The 21475-nt window shown below is 41.4% G+C and overlaps 1 protein-coding gene across 3 annotated transcripts; it reads right to left on the bottom strand.

Annotated features, from left to right (window-relative positions):
- Positions 1–679: 679 nt before the first annotated feature.
- On the bottom strand, positions 680–21429 carry TRAPPC2 (trafficking protein particle complex 2). Of its 3 annotated transcripts, none has more exons than XM_030934212.1 (6): positions 21304–21399; positions 20835–20976; positions 8431–8542; positions 4938–5082; positions 4422–4507; positions 680–2909 (listed from the first exon to the last, which is right to left on the bottom strand). In XM_030934212.1, exons 3-6 carry the CDS (start codon positions 8521–8523, stop codon positions 2811–2813), a joined length of 423 nt encoding a protein of 140 aa, XP_030790072.1. In that variant the 5' UTR covers positions 8524–8542; positions 20835–20976; positions 21304–21399; the 3' UTR covers positions 680–2810. The 3 variants fall into 3 exon arrangements, with proteins under 3 accessions (XP_030790072.1, XP_030790071.1, XP_010352358.2); XM_030934211.1 differs by having other exon boundaries at positions 20841–20976; positions 21304–21393; XM_010354056.2 differs by lacking the exon at positions 20835–20976 and having other exon boundaries at positions 21304–21429.
- Positions 21430–21475: the final 46 nt, after the last annotated feature.

Below are 21475 nucleotides of genomic sequence, written 5' to 3'. Positions count from 1 at the left end.
CAGGAGAGCCTGATTTTTAAGAATGACAATCCCATTGCTCTTGTGTTCCAGAACCATCAAGGGACATCACTTACCAGATTCAAGCTTTGCCAGCTTAGCTTTCCTCATGATCAGCTCCTATCTATCAGCTGTCAGTTCTACCCACGTGCCCAAGTGCTCTTCACACCTTCATGCCTGCAATGCTTTCCTGTGCAGCCTACCTTGGAGGTCCCACTCAATGCTCCACTTCCCTTCCAGCTCCTTTAAAGACTCAGTCACACATGAAATTTGGCATTTAACTTTAGTAATATACTCACAAGTGTGTTAATAGTTCTTACCTCACCTTCACCAGCCTGGAGAAAAGGCTATTTTCAGGGTACCACTGTTGTGCAGCTGAGCCAAGTCTTCCCACTCTCAATCACCCTGCTGCTCTTGGTTGGCCTGCATCACAGCCCTCTGGATGATATGCTCATTGAGGGTGGGGCCAACTATATACAAAAAAATACTCGTTTGCTGAAATTACTCCTAGATTTCTAGATGAGTATGTAAATTTTTCTGCTCCCAAAGCTCTGGCATCTAGTTTGAGTCAATCTGAGCTCTGTAACAGGTGAAGACACCATATTAGTTTGCAGACTATCAATAGGAGAGATAGGACAAAAGCAGCACTTTAAAAATGGATATTAAACTACCACAATCTTGAAAAAACATCTTTATTTAAGAAATCAAATAGGGTAAAAATGATGCAATTTCACACAAGGATGCAAGACAAAACTTAGAATTACTTGCTCAAAAGTTACTCAGAATGGAACAAAATTGTTCAAGTGCTCCGAATTAGCACAGGTTGTATTACTTGCTTTCCAATGGACATTTACTATTTTACAGTAAGATCTACTTATCATAGGAACAAAGAGAAAATTCCCAGCCCCCTCTGGTGTGTAACTTAAAAGGCTGAGTACAAATGTTAATGTAATCCAAACTTTTCTTTGACAACAATACTAAAAATTGCATTACAACTTTTTATGAGTATCAACAGTTTCCTGTCTGAAGGAAAGGAAATGTAAGAATATAAAGTGACAGAAGCAACACACTTCACTGTGGCCTGCAACTGCTCCCAGCCTCCTATTTTATAAACATGATTCGGGTTCTCACATTATAGCAGGATCACTATTCCTAGCCTCTGGCAGAAGCAAACATGTGATACTTAGCACTGCACAAGTGTTTCTTTGGCTTCTTGAGTAGTGCTGTGTGTACTGCCTATACATTTTTATAACATCTCTAAATGCATAACATCAATGTATGTGCTATCACATTTCACTCTCAACTGCAGAATATTTTAATTTTAAATTTATCTACCAAATCTTGACTATGACATTTATTTTTGGGTTGTTACATTAAGATCAACCTATCTGGGCCAGGCACGGTGGTTCACACCTGTAATCCCAGCACTTTGGGAGGCTGAGGCAGGAGAATTGCTTGAAGTCAGGAGGCAGAGGTTACAGTGAAACAACTGCCACTGCACTCCAACCTGGACGACAGAGCGAAACTCCATCTCAAAAAAAAAAAAAAAAGATCAACCTATCTGAATCGGGCAAGTCAAAAGCTTATTCCTGGCCAGGCACGGTGGCTCACGCCTGTAATCCTAGCACTTTGGGAGGCCGAGGCGGGTGGATCAACTGAGGTCAGGAGTTCAAAACCAGCCTGGCCAAAATGGTGAAACCCCGTCTCTACTAAAAACACAAAAATTAGCCAGGCGTGGTGGTGCACGCCTGTAATCCCAGCTATTCGGGAAGCTGAAGAAGGAGAATTGGTTGAACCCGGGAGGTGGAGGCTGCAGTGAGCCAAGATTGTGCCACTGCACTCCAGCCTGTACAACAAGAGCGAGACTCCATCTCATAAAAACAAACAAACAAACAAAAAAAAAACCCATAAAAAAAAAAAAAAAAAGCTTATTTCATGGCCAGGCGTGGTGGCTCACACCTGTAATCCCAGCACTTGCCGAGACGGGTGGATCACGAGGTCAGGAGTTCAGGACCAGCCTGACCAATATGGTGAAACCCCATCTCTACTAAAAATACAAAAATTAGCCAGGTGTGGTGGTGCACGCCTGTAATCTCAGCTACTTGGGAGGCTGAAGGAGAATTGTTTGAACCCGGGAGGTGGAGGTTGCAGTGAGCCAAGATCGTGCTACTGCACTCCAGCTTGGATGACAGGAGCAAGACTCCATCTCAAAAAAAAAAAAAAAAAAAAAAAAAAAAAAGCAAGCTTATTCCCAATTTTTAAGTAAAAATATTTCATGGTCGGGCGTAGTGGCTCACACCTGTAATCCCAGTACTTTGGGAGGCCAAAGTGGGTGGATCACGAGGTCAGGAGTTCAAGACCAGCCTGACCAATATGGTGAAACCCCGTCTCTACTAAAAATACAAAAATTAGCTGGGTGTGGTGGCATGCACCTGTAGTCCCAGCTAGTCAGAGGCTGAGGCAGGAGAATCGCCTGAACCTGGGAGGCAGAGGTTGCAGTGAGCCAAGATTGCACCACTGCACTCCAGTCTGGCAACAGAGCAACACCCCGTCTCAAAAAAAAAAAAAAAATCATGATTATTGATAATGAGCTCTTTATAAATAACACTGTTCACAAGGAAATACCAATTGATCTATTGATATGTGACATGAGACAGAATGCACTATTTTTAAATATAAAAGGAATTTCATTAGGTTTAGATAAGCTGAGAATACACAAGTTTTCCAGGTTATTTAATCAAGTAACTTACAATGTACACATTCCTGAGTATACACCATTGTGGTGACATCATTTATTTTGGAATTTTCTGCATTCAGCTTAAAAGGTGTTTCTTCCCAAGAAACTGAACTTTTCTGTCAAATGCACTTGATCGAATAGGAGAATTGGGTTCATAAAATGGATTCATTGAAAACTAGGAAAGAAGAAAGTATTAGTGAAGCAAAAAAGCTGACAAATCATAAGTCTCTGAAAGGAAATCATTTTAAAGTTGTAAATTAAAAACCAAAGACATTCAAAAGTCTAAAGACCACATTTTTAAGTTTTACTGAAAATGCTGCATTGTTAAATACTAACATCCTCTTAAGGAAATTTTTATTTTGGTGTTTTGGTTTTGAGAAGTATCTGGGGCAAAACTAATGGCAGTATGATAAATGTTGCCTGTGTCAGTTAACTTTCAGGATTTACCCTGTGTGTGAAATACTCATATTCATTATAAATAAATGGATTAATCTGTATGGCCCTTTGGCTACATAAAACAAAGTCTGCCATGTGCTCAGAGTTCAGAAAAAGCTACTCTTATATGGTAATCTTTTAACAATCAGATTTTTAATACTCTCCTTTAACACAAGACTGCTAAATGATCAGCTTCTCAAAGTAATTAGTGTATCATAACACATGAGAGAAAATCATTAAATGGAATCACTAATGAGGAAAGGCATTGCTGATTTTTATACCTTAATCACTTGACATTGTTCATCTTTATAAGGCTAAATATTACTTACTACCTCTGACTAGGAATACTGTTAAATTGTATTACTGTGCTGACATGCAAGAAATTATGTCCAAATACAGAACTTATTTAAATTATTTAAAAATGTACGGGCCAGGGATAGTGGCTCACGCTTGTAATCCCAGCACTTTGGGAGGCCAAGGCGGGTGGATCACTTGAGGTCAGGAGTTCGAGACCAGCCTGGCCAACATGGCAAAACCTCGTCTCTACTAAAAACAGAAAAATTAGCTGGGTGTGGTGGTGCACACCTGTAGTCTCAGCTACTCGGGAGGCTGAGGCAGGAGAATCACTTGAACCCGGGAGGCAGAGGTTGCAGTGAGCTGAGATCATGTCACTGCATTCCAGCCTGGGTGACAAAGCAAGACTCTGTCTCCAAAACAAAACAAAACAACACAACACACTGTTATCACTGCAGTGTAACCATGACGTCGTATTATTATTTTATTTTTCAAAATCAAGAAATGCAAGTGGCACCATTCTTCTTGAGTGGGCTATTTGATCATATAAAAATCACTTCCTGCCAGTTTATGATCTGTATTAATTGCACTGTAACTTATTTGTAAAGTAGATGGAAACGTTTTAAATTATGAAGTAATTTTCCCTTATATAGGCTGCTTCCTTGCTGTCTTTAGGGATCCCTAATAAAATCAGCTATGAGCACCAAGAGGTGAAGAATGAAACCAATTTACCTTTACAATCATCTAAAGATAACTACCATGAGTTGTGTTCCTAAATACATATTCACCTGCCTGTGAAGACTTACCTGCAGAGGGAGTTGCCAGAGATAGTTCTGATGAGGGAAAGCTAGTCTGAAAGGTACACTGCAGCCTAAGGGAGTTACTTCGATAGGCCACTTTCCTGACAAAGGTCAAATCCTTTCTCATCAGATTTTAAAAATTATAGAACATACCATACCTTTATATATAAATCATAAACATCAGTAAAGAAGTTCTTTATTCCATCTTCTTGTCTTATGTCATGAAGCATAATAAACCTCATATGTGAAATAATTAAGGCACAATCTTTCTTAGAAATGAAAAACAAAAAACAACCAGTTCGTTGATACAATATTCTTCAAATTAGTCACATGCAGTGTATTTGTGATGGAAAAGTTGAATATATAAACTGGGTTTAAAATTAGCTTAGTTTTATCATAAAGAGAACATAAGCTTTCAAAGTTAGAAAATAACTATAAAATAAAATAACCTTGATAGGGTCCAGATAAACTTTGTGTATGAGACTTAGTTTTAAAATTAGCTATTAAAATGTTTTTCCCCCCTAAAAAAAGAAAAGTAGCCCCATAAATGGAAAGTTACATTTTCACCTGACCATGATGTCTACAGACTCAGAGCCTAGCATCTATGTTCCATGTTCTTCTGGTTTGTGAACCCAAACTTTAGTTATCTTTACTAAGTAAGAAGGTAAGGATATGCCCCGCAGTGACAAATGCTGACACAAACCACTCGTTGAACTTGTCCACAGTTTTCAAGTACATGTTGTTCGACAGCCACATGTTCTCATCTACGAGGTCGAGAGCAGCATGAGCTATGAACTGGTTCAGATGACGATGGTCGTCCTAGATGACAGTGTGAGCAACCACAGATTAACATTTCCATATGACATCAAGAATGCTGACATTTCATTCTGTAAATTCTATAGATGGTTTTCTTGTGGGGAAAAAACAGTTTGCTTTTATACTTTGTTATTGTCATGAGACTTACAAAAGATCTGTTTTCACATTATATTCTATTTTTAAATTTGATATCTAAATCTCAACAGCAACAGCCAATTAATAAATGAAATGTGTATACAGATGATTTATACAAAATCATTTATTGAAAATCCTTTTCACAGAAATTTTTTTTCATGTTTCAAGAAGGAAGTTACCAAATTCTGTAACCATTTAAACATGTAAAAAAAAGAATACTATGTTTAAAAAAAAATAACAAAAAACAAGATCCTGTGGAGAAGAGGTACCATTCACACCAGGCTCAAGGTCTGGGAGGAAACTGAGAGGGCCGGGATTCCTGCACAATGGCACCAGGTAAGCAGTAGAGACAGTTGAAATGGCGCTTAAAACGGCCTGCCAGAGGCCTCTTTCCAGTGCATGGAGCTTACATGGCAGCGGGACCAGGAAGTAATGGGAGGTGATGCTCAGCCCCAGCTGTGAGCAGTCGCCTATGTCAACAGCAGGACACAGTCCTGTCAGAGCTGGGAGTGTCCTTTTCCTGGGCTGAAATGGCTTAAGTGAACAGAAGGTGGGACTGTCTGACCATAATGTGAAGAGGGAATTCACAACTTGGAATGCAGTCTTACCCCAATGTAATTCTTTGAAAATACATTTTTTGGCCAGGTATGGTGGCTTATGCTTGTAATCCTAGTACTTTGGGAGGCCAAGGCAGGTGGATCACCTGAGGTCAGGAGTTCGAGACCAGCCTGGCCAGTATGGTGAAATCCCGTCTCTACTAATACAAAAATTGGCCGGGTGTGGTGGTGCAGGCCTGTAATCCCAGCTACTCGGGAGGCTGAGGCAGGAGAATCGCTTGTACCCAGGAGGTGGAGGCTGCAGTGAGCTGAGAGCACACCATTGCACTCCAGCCTGGGGGACAAGAGCAAAACTCCATCTCAAACCCAAACAAACCATTTTTCAGAAAATACCTCTGTTATGGGTTGAAGTGTTTCCTCTCCAAAATTCCTTTGTTGAAGTCCTAAGCAACAGTACCTCAGAATGTGGCCTTATTTGGAAAGAGGGTTGTTGCAGATGTGGTTAGCTAAGATGAGGTCACATTGGAGTAGGGTGGGTCCCTAATCCAATGGACTGGTGTATTTAGAAAAAGGGAACATTTAGAGATGCACACAGGGAGAAAAATGCCACATGAAGACTGGAGTTATGCTGCCACAAGCCAAGGAACTCCCAGAAGCTGGGAGAGAGGCCTGGACAGACCCTTGTCTTAGTGCCTTCATAGGGAGCATGGCCCCACTGACACCTTGATTTCAGACGGTGGCCCTCAGAACTGAGACAATAATGCTGTCCCAAGCCACTCAGTTTTTCGTACTTTGTTACAACAGCCACAGGAAACCAAGACGGCTTCCTTGCCAAGGAGGCTGTTCTCATGCCTGGGCTGGAGGAGGGCCCAGGAATCCCATGCATAGTTAAAGCATGTTTTACTTCACTCATGTTGCCATGACAAAGCTAAGTGAATCCTTAGAGAAATGGATGTTTTTATGTCTGGCTCACAGCAGTGTTTTCTTTTACAATGATGATCAATCCTGAAGAATTAGGAGCAAACTGAAAACGCTTTAAGAAAGTGAGTGGTAGCAGGAGAAAGAACTAAAATCAAGTTATGCAACAGAGTATTTTTATGTGTGCTTTGTCCAACACAAGGCCAGTGGAGTGCACAGAAATTACATACAAGTAGCTGCATCCCACAGAGCAATACTGGTACAGAGATATCTCAAAACAAGTTTTAATGAGTAGTGTTCTCATAATATGAGAAAATAATGTCACAACACCACCTTGTAGAGAATCCCTTAAACAAATGCCTATCTTATTTTGGTGGCAAGGCCCAAATAGTTGAAAAATATCATATATTATGCATTACAATTAACTTAAAACATCAGTTCCTTAAAGGACATTAGGGCGCGGTGGCTCAAGCCTGTAATCCCAGCACTTTGGGAGGCCGAGACGGGCGGATCACAAGGTCAGGAGATCGAGACCATCCTGGCTAACACGGTGAAACCCCGTCTCTACTAAAAATACAAAAACTAGCCGGGCGAGGTGGTGCGCCTCAAAAAAAAAAAAAAAAAAAGGACATTAAAGCCAATTTTTGGAGGTTGGGAGAAACATAGCAAACTTGTCAGCAATTTATTAGAAACAAAAATTGGAAAGAACTGGGCTCTTCTCATATCAAAACTCTACAGGTCTGGGCCAGGTGTGGTGGCTCACATCTGTAATCCCAGCACTTTGGGAGGTCGAGGGCAGGCAGACCACCTGAGGTCAGGAGTTCAAGACCAGCCTGGGCAACATGGCGAAACCCTGTCTCTACTAAAAATATAAAAATTAGCCTGGCATGGTGGTGCACACCTGTAATCCCAGCTACTTGGGAGGCTGAGACAGGAGAATTGCTTGAACCCAGGAGGCGGAGGTTGCAGTGAGCTGAGATCGTGTCACTGCACTTCAGTCTGGGTGACAGAGCAAGGCTCTGTCTCAAAAATAAATAAATAACATCCAAATGGTTTTATTTTAAGCATTTGGGATGGTAATCTTTCTTAAAATATATGGTCCATTTTCCTTGTCTCCAAAAAAAAAAAAAATATATCTACAGGTCTGAATGGCAATATGTTCTCAAGCCAAGCTTGGTTTTTGGAACCATTCTTGACAAGAAAGTTGGATGTTATCATCTCTGGTGCTGCTTTTGAGCTTCCTGTGTACAGCCAAGGTGTCACTGGGGAGGGGAGTATGCAGGCTCAACCTAGCCAGGAAGTGCTGCAGAATGCCCCTGAAGTGAGGTGCTGCAGACCCACTGGCAGCAGGAAGACAGGGAAGTAGGGGGCTTTTCTAACTCAGTAGGTCCTGATGAAAAACGATTCATGAAAACAGCCTGGACTTTCATGGCATTTCAAGGCAGCAATCTGCTACAGGTGAACTATGTTTTTATGTGCTTAAGCAGCAGCAATTCATGGTGGGTGACATAGTGAACTGAGTATCATGGGAACGCCAGAGCGTCATGCTAGTCTGTGCTGAATTAAAGGATGAATAAACAACTCCAAGGACATTCCCTGGCTGGCTTCTATCAGTCTGTGGGACTCTAGAGCAAGCCTCATTTAATTGTGGTGGATTTCAGTTACCTTATCTGTCCAGATCTTACAGTTCTAAAATAGTATTATACCATATCATTACAATAGCATAAAAATTCTTACATACTTTGGATTCTGCCTTCCCAGCTGGCAAAAACTCCATTTCAAAAACTGGATTATCATGGTGGCCAACAATTACAAAGTAGAAGCTCCCAGACATGGTCTTCAATATATGGCTCCTAATTAAGTGAAAAATGGTACATATTTTTAGTAGTCAATCTTCAAATTAAAAAATGACTAATGGGAAGTGTAGAATTCCTTTTTTTAACTTAAACCTGACATTGTAGAGGAAGATGCTACTAAGCTTGGCACAGTTTCCAGTATACTAGTGAAGATATGTAGCTTCTGGAATAAACAAATTATATATCTGTGATATGTCCTGTAGAATCTAATGTATTTTCATAAGGAAACTGGAAGACCTCTAACATGAAATCACTAAGACAACATTCTCATGATCTGAAAGTATGGCTCATTCAGCTCAAGGGGCCCTGAGTGTCTGGTAGAGTAAGCCAGGCTTCACTTGGACTGGACCAGTTAGTAGCAGCACGGACACCTAGAAAGATTAACAGAAGATGGTGGTAAGTCAAGGACAATACAGAGTAGTGGGAAGACCAACGAAGTAATTAGCTTGCCTTAGAAATTTCCAGGAAGCATCCGTTGGGGGAAACTAAAACCAACTCTACCTCATGTCACTTACCTAGAAAGGAGAGACACTGTAGCACTGATCCAGACTGCGTGTGCTGTATTTGTCTTCTTTCTACTTGAAGTATGCGTGCTATAAATCTAAGTCTTTGCAAATCTAAGGGTCTATGATATGCCTCTTTATACACCAATTTATAAGAAAGGAAGAGTTTTGTATTCTAAAAAAGATGGAAGAAATAATCCATAAAGGAAGACATTCTGAGGCACTGAGAGATCTTGGAACTAAGTTTAACACGTTGGGCAGGGTGCAGTGGCTCACACCTGTAATCCCACCACTTTGGAGGGCTGAGGTGGGCAGATTGCTTCAGCCCAGGAGTTCAAGACCAGCCTGGGCAACATGGTGAAACCCCATCTCTACATGAAATACAAAAATTAGCCAGGCATGGTGGTATGTGCCTGTAGTTCCAGCTACTCAGGAGGCTGACACAGGAGGATCACCTGAGCCTAGGGAGGTCAAGGCTGCAGTGAACCGAGATCGCACCACTGCACTCCAGCCTAAGTGACAAAATGAGACCCTGTCTCAAAACAAAAAAACAAAAAAACAAAAACAAAAAAGTTCAACAGATTGGCAAAAGAAATAAAACTACGAGAAACTGGGGAAAAAACATAAGTGATTCCATGGCTTTTAGCACAGATAATTGAAATCTAGATGAATGATGGATGGGTGGGGGCATGGATGGATTTACCCCAAGGTAACCCCATGGTGTGTATTTTTAACACAAGGACTTTGGAGTCAAACAAAGTTAGGTTCAGGTCTAGCTCTGCTGCTTACTGGCAATGTGACCACAGGCAGTCCTTAATTTCCTAATGTCAGTTTTATCATCTGTAAAATAGTGATAACACTGTAGCACCTTATGGTGCACTTATGAGGATCACACAACCTAATGCATGTAAAGCACCTGGCACAGTGTCTGACTCACAGTACCTGCTCAATTAATGTTATCTAGAATAACATGGAAGACTGTATGCACACTGGGATGTGGTGACTAGTAACTTCTCAACACGGAGTGGAAATCAAGTAAACCGGGAGTTACAGTCAGTCTCCTGGAACATACATCTGAGGTGTGTTAGAAGCCAAGACTTATCAAGCCTCATTGGGCCTTCTGCTGATTCACACAGAACACACAATGAAATCAGAAGAAATCTGGTATGTACTTGCTAATGAATGACACATTTTATAAAGGAAATGAAGGCACAGCTGGCACTTTTAACTCTAGAATTGGAAGGCCATAACTGGGGAAGAAAAGGCAGATCAGAGACTCTTGGCATGATGAAGTAGGATTTAAAATGCTATCTGGGGCAGGGGTGGAGGGGTTGGGGACTATAGACTGCAGGCCAAATCTAGCCTTGCCCATCGTTCTGCGACCATCTAAGGCTGCTCTCACACTTCAATGGCAGAGTTAAGCACCTGTGACACAGACCAGCTGTCCCACAAAGCCAACAATATTTACTATCTGGCCCTTTAAAGAAAATGTTTGCCCCTGTTTTAGGGGTAAGATGAAAAAAAGGTCCAAACAGAAAAAATGGATAATAAAGACAAGCTGGAATGATAAAAAAGTTATGCAAAACTAGAAGAACTGGCAATAATTCTCCAAAGTGAAGGGAAGAAGGAGGGAATTGAAATTTGAACAAAGTAAACAATGATATCATGAATTCTTCCTGGACTAGATTTCAGAGCTGGAGTCTGCCAAGGGAAGGGCTTCTTACTTTCTTCAGCACATTTAAGCAGCAGCAAAAACAAAACAAAAAAAAACAAAACAAAACATAAGGAAATATATGTACATATATGTATAAGCGAGATAACATGCATCCCCACACTCACCCCTATATGGAAAGCCACAAATGGTCCAGCAGCATGGCACTAAGTCAGCAGACACAAAGGGAACTCAAAGACCGACTGCATGAGGATGCTGTTACCAACTACCCAGCTGCACAGAAGATGAGACAGAGCTTTCTTTATATACATTCTGTGCTTGATTTCAGCTGCCAATTATTTGATTTTGTAAACAGCTGAAAACGCAAGAAGGGCTGTAGCTTTTCATTCACTTCCGCCAAGAAAAAACTGACAGGTGAAGTGGAAGAACTGAATTCACCCTGGGAGAAAATGACCCCATTATATCAGGAGGGGAACAGCTGCAATCACTTAGCAAATACTTGAGGGTATCCAGCAAAGGTAAGACATACACTAGGATTCTGTGCTGTCCAATCTATGGAACTTTGTGCGAGGACGGAAATGTTCTACACCTGTGCTGTCCAATATGGGAGCTAGTGTGCATTACAAATGTGGCTAGTGTGGGCTGGGCATGGTGGCTCACGCCTGTAATCCCACCACTTTGGGAGGCTGAGGCGGGAGGATCACAAGGTTAGGAGATCCAGACCATCCTGGCTAACACAGTGAAACCCCGTCTATATTAAAAATACAAAAAATTAGCTGGGTGTGGTGGCGGGCGCCTGTAGTCCCAGCTACTTGGGAGGCGGAGGCAGAAGAATGGCATGAACCCAGGAGGCGGAGCTTTCAGTGAGCCAAGATCGTGCCACTGCACACTCCAGCCTGGTGACAGAGTGAGACTCCATCTCAAAAAAAAAAAAAAAAAAAAAAAAAAAAAAAAAAAAAAGAAATGTGGCTAGTGAGATTGTAGAACTGAATTTTAATTAACATAAGTGGCTAGTGGCTACAGTACTAGACAGCATGGGTCTAGATCAATGATTCCAAACTAGTGGCACAATCATATGCCCCTCTGGGACAAAGCTTCCAGAGGAAGGATTAGGCAGCAATATTTGCTGTTCTGCAATATTTGCTGTTCTGCAATATTTGCAATATTTGCTGTTCTGCAGCCTCCGCTGGTGATACCCAGGCAAACAGAGTCTGGAGTGGACCTCTAGCAAACTCCAACAGACCTGCAGCTGAGGGATCTGTTAGAAGGAAAACTAACAAACAAAAAGGAATAGCATCAACATCAACAAAAAGGACATCCACACCAAAACCCAATCTGTAGGTCACCAACATCAAAGACCAAAGGTAGATAAAACCACAAAGATGGGGAGAAACCAGAACAGAAAAGCTGAAAATTCTAAAAGTTAGAGCACCTCTTCTCCTCCAAAGGATCGCAGCTCCTCGCCAGCAACGGAACAAAGCTGGACGGAGAATGACTTTGACGAGTTGACAGAATTAGGCTTCAGAAGGTCAGTAATAACAAACTTCTCCGAGCAAAAGGAGCATGTTTGAACCCATCTCAAGGAAGATAAAAACCTTGAAAAAAGGTTAGACGAATGGCTAACTAGAACAAACAGTATAGAGAAGACCTTAAATGACCTGATGGGGCTGAAAACCATGGCACAAGAACTTCATGACGCATGCACAAGCTTCAATAGCCGATTTGATCAAGTGGAAGAAAGGGTTATCAGCGATTGAAGATCAAATTAACGAAATAAAGCAAGAAAACAAGGTTAGAGAAAAAAGAATAAAAAGAAACAAAGCCTCCAAGAAATATGGGACTATGTGAAAAGACCATTTCTACGTTTGATTGGTGTACCTGAAAGTGATGGGGAGAATGGAACCAAGTTGGAAAACACTCTTCAGGATATTATCCAGGAGAACTTCCCCAACCTAGCAACTAGGCAGGCCAACATTCAAATTCAGGAAATACAGAGACCACCACAAAGAGAAGAGCAACCCCAAGACACATAATTGTCAGATTCACCAAGGTTGAAATGAAGGAAAAAATGTTAAGGACAGCTAGAGAGAAAGGTCGAGTTACCTAACAAGGGAAGCCCATCAGACTAACAGCAGATCTCTCAGCAGAAACGCTACAAGCCAGAAGAGAGTGGGGGCCAATATTCAACATTCTTAAAGAAAAGAATTTTCAACCCAGAATTTCATATCCAGCCAAACTAAGCTTCATAAGTGAAGGAGAAATAAAATCCTTTACAGACAAGGAAATGCTGAGAGATCTTATCACCACCAGGCCTGCCTTACAAGAGCTCCTGAAGGAAGCACTAAACATGGAAAGAAACAACTGGTACCAGCCACTGCAAAAACAGGCCAAATTGTGAAGACCATCAATGCTATGAAGAAACTGCATCAATTAACAGGCAAAATAACCAGCGAACATCATGATGACAGGATCAGATTCACACATAACAATATTAACCTTAAATGTAAATGGACTAAATGCCTCAATTAAAAGACACAGACTGCCAAATTGGATAAAGAATCAAGACCCATCAGTGTGCTGTATTCAGGAAACCCATCTGACGTGCAGACACACACAGGCTCAAAATAAAGGGATGGAGGAAGATCTACCAAGCAAACAGAAAGCACAAAAAAGCCGGGGTTGCAATCCTAGTCTCTGATAAAACAGTCTCTGTTTTAAAGATCAAAAGATCTTTAAAACAAAGATCAAAAGAGACAAAGAAGGCCATTACATAATGGTAAAGGGATCAATTCAACAAGAAGAGCTAACTATCCTAAATATATATGCACCCAATACAGAAGCACCCAGATTCATAAAGCAAGTCCTTAGAGACCTACAAAGAGACTTAGACTCCCACACAATAATAATGGGAGACTTTTAACACCCCATTGTCAATATCAGACAGATCAATAAGACAGAAGGTTAACAAGGATATCCAGGACTTGAACTCAGCTCTGCACCAAGCAGACCTAATAGACATCTATAGAATTATCCACCCCAAATCAACAGAATATACATTCTTCTCAGCACCACATATCACATATTCTAAAATTGGTCACATAATTGGAAGTAACACACTCCTCAGCAAATGTAAAAGAACACAAATCACAACAAAGTGTCTCTCAGACCACAGTGCAATCAAATTAGAACTCGGGATTAAAAACCTCACTCAAAACTGCACAACTACATGGAAATTGAACAACTTGCTCCAGAATGACTACTGGGTAAATAACAAAATGAAGGCACAAATAAAGTTGTTCTTTGAAACCAATGAAAACAAAGACACAGCGTACCAGAATCTCTGGGATACATTTAAAGCAATGTGTAGAGGGAAATTTATAGCACTAAATGCCCACAACAGAAAGTGGGAAAGATCTAAAATTGACACCCTAACATCACAATTAAAAGAACTAGAGAAGCAAGAGCAAACAAATTCAAAAAGCTATCAGAAGACAAGAAATAACTAAGATCAGAGCAGAACTGAAAGAGATAAAGACACAAAGAACCCTTTAAAAAAAAAATCAATGAATCCAGGAGCTGGCTTTTTGAAACCATCAACAAAACTGATAGACCACTAGCAAGACTCATAAAGAAGAAAACAGAGAAAAATCAGATAGATGCAATAAAAAATGATAAAGGGGATATCACCACCAATCCCACAGAAATACAAACTACCATCAGAGAATACTATAAACACCTCTACACAAATAAACTAGAAAATCTAGAAGAAATGGATAAATTCCTGGACACATACACCCTCCCAAGACTAAATCAGGAAGAAGTTGAATCCCTGAATAGACCAATAACAGGCTCTGAAATTGAGGCAATAATTAATAGCCTACCAACCAAAAAAAGTCCAGGACCAGATAGATTCACAGCCAAATTCTACCAGAGGTACAAAGAGGAGCTGGTACCATTCCTTCTGAAACTATTCCAATCAACAGAAAAAGAGCGAATCCTCCCTAACTCATTTTATGAGGCCAACATCATCCTGATACCAAAGCCTAGCAGAGACACAACAAAAAAAAGAGAATTTTAGATCAGTATCCCCGATGAACATCGATGCGAAAATCCTCAATAAAATACCGGCAAACCAAATCCAGCAGCACAGCAAAAAGCTTATCCACCATGATCAGGTTGGCTTTATCCCTGGGATGCAAGGCTAGTTCAACATATGCAAATCAATAAACATAATCCATCACATAAACAGAACCAACGACAAAAACCACATGATTATCTCAATAGATGCAGAAAAGGCCTTTGACAAAATTCAACAGCCCTTCATGCTAAAAACTCTCAATAAACTAGGAATTGATGGAACATATCTCAAAATAATAAAAGCTATTTATGACAAACCCACAGCCAATATCATACTGAATGGGCAAAAACTGGAAGCATTCCCTTTGAAAACCAGCACAAGACAAGGATGCCCTCTCTCACTACTCCTATTCAACATAGTGTTGGAAGTTCTGGCTAGGGCAATCAGGCAAGAGAAAGAAATAAAAGGTATTCAATTAGGAAAAGAGGAAGTCAAATTGTCCCTGTTTGCAGATGACATGATTGTGTATTTAGAAAACTCCATCATCTCAGTCCAAAATCTCCTTAAGCTGATAAGCAGCTTCAGCAAAGTCTCAGGATACAAAATCAATATGCAAAAATCACAAGCATTCCTATACACCAATAACAGACAGAGTCAAAGCATGAGTGAACACTCCCATTCACAATTGCTACAGAGAGAATAAAATACCTAGGAATCCAACTTACAAGGGATGTGAAGGACCTCTTCAAGGAGAACTACAAACCACTGCTCAATGAAATAAAAAAGGACACAAACAAATGGAAGAACATTCCATGCTCATGGATAGGAAGAATCAATATCATGAAAATGGCCATACTGCCCAAGGGTAATTTATAGATTCACTGCCATCCCCATCAAGCTACCAATGACTTTCTTCACAGAATTGGAAAAAACTACTTTAAAGTTCATATGAAACCAAAAAAGAGCCCAGTTACATTGCCAAGACAATCCTAAGCAAAAAGAACAAAGCTGGAGGCATCATGCTACCTAACTTCAAACCATACTACAAGGCTACAGTAACCAAAACAGCATGGTACTGGTACCAAAACACCACACATCTACAACCATCTGATCTTTGACAAACCTGACAAAAACAAGAAATGGGGAAAGGATTCCCTATTTAATAAATGGTGCTGGGAAAACTGGCTAGCCATATGTAGAAAGCTGAAACTGGATCCCTACCTTATACCTTATACAAAAATTAATTCAAGACGGATTAAAGACTTAAATGTTAGGGCCAGGTGCGGTGGCTCAAGCCTGTAATCCCAGCACTTTGGGAGGCTGAGAGGCTGAGATGGGTGGATCACCTGAGGTCGAGAGTTCGAGACCAGCCTGACCAACATGGAAAAACCCTGTCTCTACTAAAAATATAAAATTAGCTGGGCGTGGTGGCACATGCCTGTAATCCCTGCTACTTGGGAGGCTGAGGCAGGAGAATTGCTTGAATCCAGGAGGTGGAGGTTGTGGTGAGTCGAGATTGTACCATTGCACTCCAGCCTGGGCAACAAGAGCAAAACTTCATCTCAAAGAAAAAAAAAAAAAAACTTAAATGTTAGACGTAAAACCATAAAAACCCTAGAAGAAAACCTAGGCAATACCATTCAGGACACAGGCATGGACAAGGACTTCATGACTAAAACACCAAAAGCAATGGCAACAAAAGCCAAAATAGACAAATGGGATCTAATTAAACTAAAGAGCTTCTGCACAGCAAAAGAAACTACTATCAGAGTGAACAGGCAACCTACAGAATGGGAGAAAATTTTTGCAATCTACCCATCTGACAAAGGGCTAATATCCAGAATCTACAAAGAACTCAAACAAATTTACAAGAAAAAAACAATCCCATCAAAAAGTGGGCAAAGGATATGAACAGAGACTTCTTGAAAGAAGACATCTATGCAGCCAACAGACACATGAAAAAATTCTCATCATCACTGGTCATTACAGAAATGCAAGTCAAAACCACAAAGGGATACCATCTCATGCCAGTTAGAATGGCAGTCATTAAAAAGTCAGGAAATAACAGATGCTGGAGAGGATGTGGAGAAATAGGAACGCTTTTACACTGTTCGTGGGACTGTAAACTAGTTCAATCGTTGTAGAAGACACTGTGGCGATTCCTCAAGGATCTAGAACTAGAAATACCATTTGACCCAGCAATCCCATTGCTGGGTATATATCCAAAGGATTATAAATCATGCTACTATAAAGACACATGCACACGTATGTTAATTGTGGCACTATTCACAATAGCAAAGACCTGGAACCAACCCAAATGTCCACCAATGATAGACTGAATTAAGAAAATATGGCACATATACACCATGGAATAGTATGCAGCCATAAAAAAGGATGAGTTCATGTCCTTTGCAGGGACATTGATGAAGCTGGAAACCATCATTCTCAGGAAACTATCACAAGGACAGAAAACCAAACACTGCACGTTCTCACTCATAGGTGGGAGTTGAACAATGAGATCACTTGGACACAGGGCAGGGAACATCACACACCAGGGCCTCTCGAGGGGTGGGGGGCTGGGGAAGGGATAGCATTAGGAGAAATACCTAATGTAAATGACAAGTTGATGGGTGCAGCACACCAACATGGCACATGTATACCTATGTATCAAACCTGCATGTTGTGCACATGTACTCTAGAACTTAAAGTATAATTTAAAAGAAAAGAAAAGAAAACATCTAGCTATTTCAATAAATCCAAGTTGTCAGGTCCTGACAAATTATATACCTTGGGTTAACAAATGTGATTGCATAACTTCTGATCAATGACATTTGAGAAATTGCAAGAAAAATGCCATATCATCCGCTAGGTTAAATGCTATTCCTATTTTCAGAAACAGGAAAAAGGCTTATCTCCTAGTCTATAACAGGGTACACTCAGAGCAACTAGAACACCAACAGAAACATGTATTAAATGCTTATTTTCAGTCAGATGCCAGGCCAGGCACTTTTATTATATATTAACTCATTTAATGTGAATCCCTAGATAAAAACAGATTATTATTCATTCATATACTTCTGGTTGTACTAGAACAAGTCATGCCAAACTTACATTTTTTGTTTCTGAAGGGAGATATGGTAGGTAAACAGAAAGTCATTTTATGAAATATTTTGGTATCTATCTAAGAACAAACTGGAGTCCTGGAGCCTGGGTGAAAATACAGAGTCTTGCTAGAATGTTGCCCTCCATGAGAGCAGATACACCATTTGTCTCGTTCAATGTGGTATCCCTAGAGGTACAACAGTGCCAGGGACCCAAAAAACACTCATTATTTGGTGAATGAGAGATGGCTCACAGCTGACTTGAGTGTCAATACTCGGAGAACATTGGGTGCTCCATGTCAATTTATGGCACAGGGTCTCTAGGAAGGCTTTGAGGTTGACCTTAACCTACTTTAGCTCAGTATTTGAATCAATATCTTGAATGAAGATAACTTATCACATTCAAAGATAACACCAAGGGCGGCTAACTTATTAGAAGGCAGAAGGCAGGATTTAAAAAGATCTCCATGGCTAGGAGAGCTAGGTGAAATTAACAAGCTAGAAGTTAAGAGGATAAGAAAGAAAGCCCTGTACTTGGGCTTAAAAATCAACTGTACAAAAGGACAAGGGAAACCTAGATTAAGAACAGTTCATCTATATCAACCCAAAAGTTCTGCAAGCTCAGTAAGAGGCAAAAGTCTGATAGGTTTGTCAAAAAAGCTAATGCAATTCTAGGTGGTATTAAGAGCAAGGTCGGGGAGAATGCTGATGTCCTCTTCAATAATATTATCATCTTTGGGGAAGATACTCAGTTCTGGGAATCATACTGTAAAAGGATCAATAACTGTGTGTGTTACAGGGGAGGGGAGGGCAGGATCTAGGCTAGGAAATGCTCTGGAAACCAGACAAGAGCAACTGAAGGAAAGAGGATGTTTAGGCCGGGCGCGGTGGCTCAAGCCTGTAATCCCAGCACTTTGGGAGGCCGAGACGGGCGGATCACGAGGTCAGGAGATCGAGACCATCCCAGCTAACACGGTGAAACCCCGTCTCTACTAAAAACTACAAAAAACTAGCCGGGCGACGTGGCGGCGCCTGTAGTCCCAGCTACTGGGAAGGCTGAGACAGGAGAATGGCCTGAACCCGGGAGGCGGAGCTTGCAGTGAGCTGAGATCCGGTCACAGCACTCCAGCCTGGGTGACAGAGCGAGACTCCGTCTCAAAAAAAAAAAAAAAAAAAAAAAAAAAAAGAAAGAGGATGTTTAAACGGTGTGGGGGAGAGTTTTTGGGGTGGAAAGGGAGTGGGGTACAGCACAGTACTATCTTTAAGTACGGTAAGGTATCTAATGAAAAAGCGACTTGGCTAGGGATGGCAAATGAGTTTCCTTTCATGAGCGAATTCTAATGAACTGGTAGTGACTGCCAGGAACTGGTGCTGAGAAAGATTCTGAGCCTAAGTGTGGTCAGCAGGAAAGAATGCTGTGATCAATTATCCATGTCTGCTATGAATTTGGGGAAGTACAGTGCCTACAGGAGGGCCAAGTATTTGCTGACTCTGGACTACACAGACTTATTCCAAACCGTTCCATAGGCCAAGCCCAGGACTGCTCATTTGAAGTCACTGGGAAACTAGAAACTAAGGGGTGGCGGGCACAGCACCAGTGCCAGAGTGGCAAGATGCTCAATGAACTTGGAAGTCCCTTCTCATTTTAAGTTGCAGGCAAATGCAAGATAAAACTCATGGACTCCAGTTCCAAAGACATCCATTTTTGTAGCAAGCCTCTTTACAGCCTCTATAGAAGAGCTGCTAGAAAAACTGCCCTGTGCTCCCAACAGCAGTGGTTTCAGTTGTTCCATAGACCTGGGGTCATGAGACTAAACTGGTGTGGCATGGGATATGTCTATTGCCATGAGGAGGGGCAGTAGGACTACTACTGATAGGTCTCTAATGTGACATTTTCCTATTAACATTATAAGCAATTCTCCCACCCCTTAGAAGTTATGCTAGGTTTTCGAGAACATTTTATCTAATTATATTCATGTATTTAACTGTGGGATCAAAGGTGGGGGTGGAAGTGAGGGGGTCTTCAGGAACTTTTTTTTTTTAAACCAGTGGACAAGCGATTCTACTTAACATTTACAACATATCAACATCTTTTTAGAACACTATTTTCATCATTCCACTCAAAAGCCTTGATGCATCTCAGCTACAGGATCATGTACTAGTACTCAAAACAGATTCCCACATTGCTCCACATGTCTTTTCTCAGCCCTGTTGTTCCACCTCTGCTAGCGTTGACTCGTTTACTTATTTTTTCTCCCAAATTCACTTTGACTGTATCCAGTTCAGAGCTGCTATTATTTCTCTCTTCATGCCTGGAATGTTCTCCTTGATTCTGTCTGCAACTACTACCCATCCTTTAAAATCCAACTAAGCCTCTCCTCCTCTTCAATTGTTTCCAACAAAAACCTACAGGTTCTCCACCTCCTATGAAGTCCTGTCACTCTTACTGCCTCTTAAATACTTTAAGTTTTTCACAGCCAGAGATCAAAACTCATTGTACTCATCTTCAATGCTGTACACAAAGCTGACATCCAATTTTGTCCTCACAGGACTTAGATACCGTATAAGGCTTATATTCCCAGCACACAACTCTGGAATCAGGCTAGATTCCTCACTGCCCCCAAGAAGATCCTGGCTTTTTTTTTGTTTTCTTTTAATGATTCCTTTGCTCATTTTTCCCCTTCCTGTGATGTTCTCCTTTTTGCTCACCACCCGAATCCTACCCATCAAGGCCCTGATAAAGTCACTCTTTTTCCACAGAGATGATCTGGATCACTTCCATCTTCAACCACCTGCCCTTTAAACTCTTTATCCAGTCTACAATGTATCTTAGTTCTTGTTCAATTCTCTGGCTGTAACATTTTCATTATTGCTTCTGAGAGGTTTGCTTCTTTTTCTTTCTAATTACATTTAAGCATCATGAGGACTGGCTCACCTTTACCTCACAGCACACAATGGTTGGTACTCTAAAACGTTTGGCTCTGTGGATCTCAACCCGGAGCGATCTTGCTCCCAAGAGGACATCTGGCAATATCTGGAGACATCTTTGGTTGTCACACTTGGGGGAGAAGGTGATACTGACAAAATAGAGAGCAAGGATACAGCTAAACCTACAGGGCAGCCTCCCAAAACAAAGAATCTTCCGGCTCCAAAAGGCAACAGTGCCGCCGTTAAGAAACCCTGGGTTAGCTGAATGACCCAGTGAACCGCGAAACCACAGCCCCTGAGAGAGCGGACGTTTGCAGGCGGAAGAGCCGCGCGGATGAGCTGGCGGAGGGCTGGCAGGTCCGGCCCGGCCACCCCGGGGAGGGGTGGAGGTACAGGGCCAACATCCGCGTCACGCAGGGGCTAGGAAGTCCTCCAGGGACTCAAAACACCCGCCCCCCACTCGCTCCATTCCTTACCTGTAGCCGGAGGCCGAGAACAGAAACGCAATGTCAGTTTCCGCTGAAGACAACCCGGCTCCGCAACCGCAGCCAGAACGCCTAAGCAGTTCTCGCGATACCCTGGGATGTGCTCTCGCGATACGTAGGTGGAGCTTCCGGCCGGTGCTAGGCAACCGAGCGCATGTGCCAG

This window comes from Rhinopithecus roxellana, chromosome 7 (genome assembly GCF_007565055.1).
Source record: "Rhinopithecus roxellana isolate Shanxi Qingling chromosome 7, ASM756505v1, whole genome shotgun sequence".
Lineage (NCBI taxonomy): Eukaryota > Metazoa > Chordata > Mammalia > Primates > Cercopithecidae > Rhinopithecus > Rhinopithecus roxellana.
Note: the sequence above shows the minus strand (reverse complement) of the source record. Positions and strands in the feature narration are given on the sequence as shown.

Coding starts and splice junctions, on each gene's coding strand:
- TRAPPC2 (XM_030934211.1), bottom strand. CDS start 20,923: ATGTCCTCTTGGGAGCAAGATCGCTCCGGGTTGAGATCCACAGAGCCA. Junction 5,083..8,430: donor CTGGGAAGGCAGAATCCAAA/GTATGTAAGAAT, acceptor ACTGTCATCTAG/GACGACCATCGTCATCTGAA. Junction 2,910..4,421: donor TTTATGATTTATATATAAAG/GTATGGTATGTT, acceptor CTTCTTTCCTAG/TTTTCAATGAATCCATTTTA.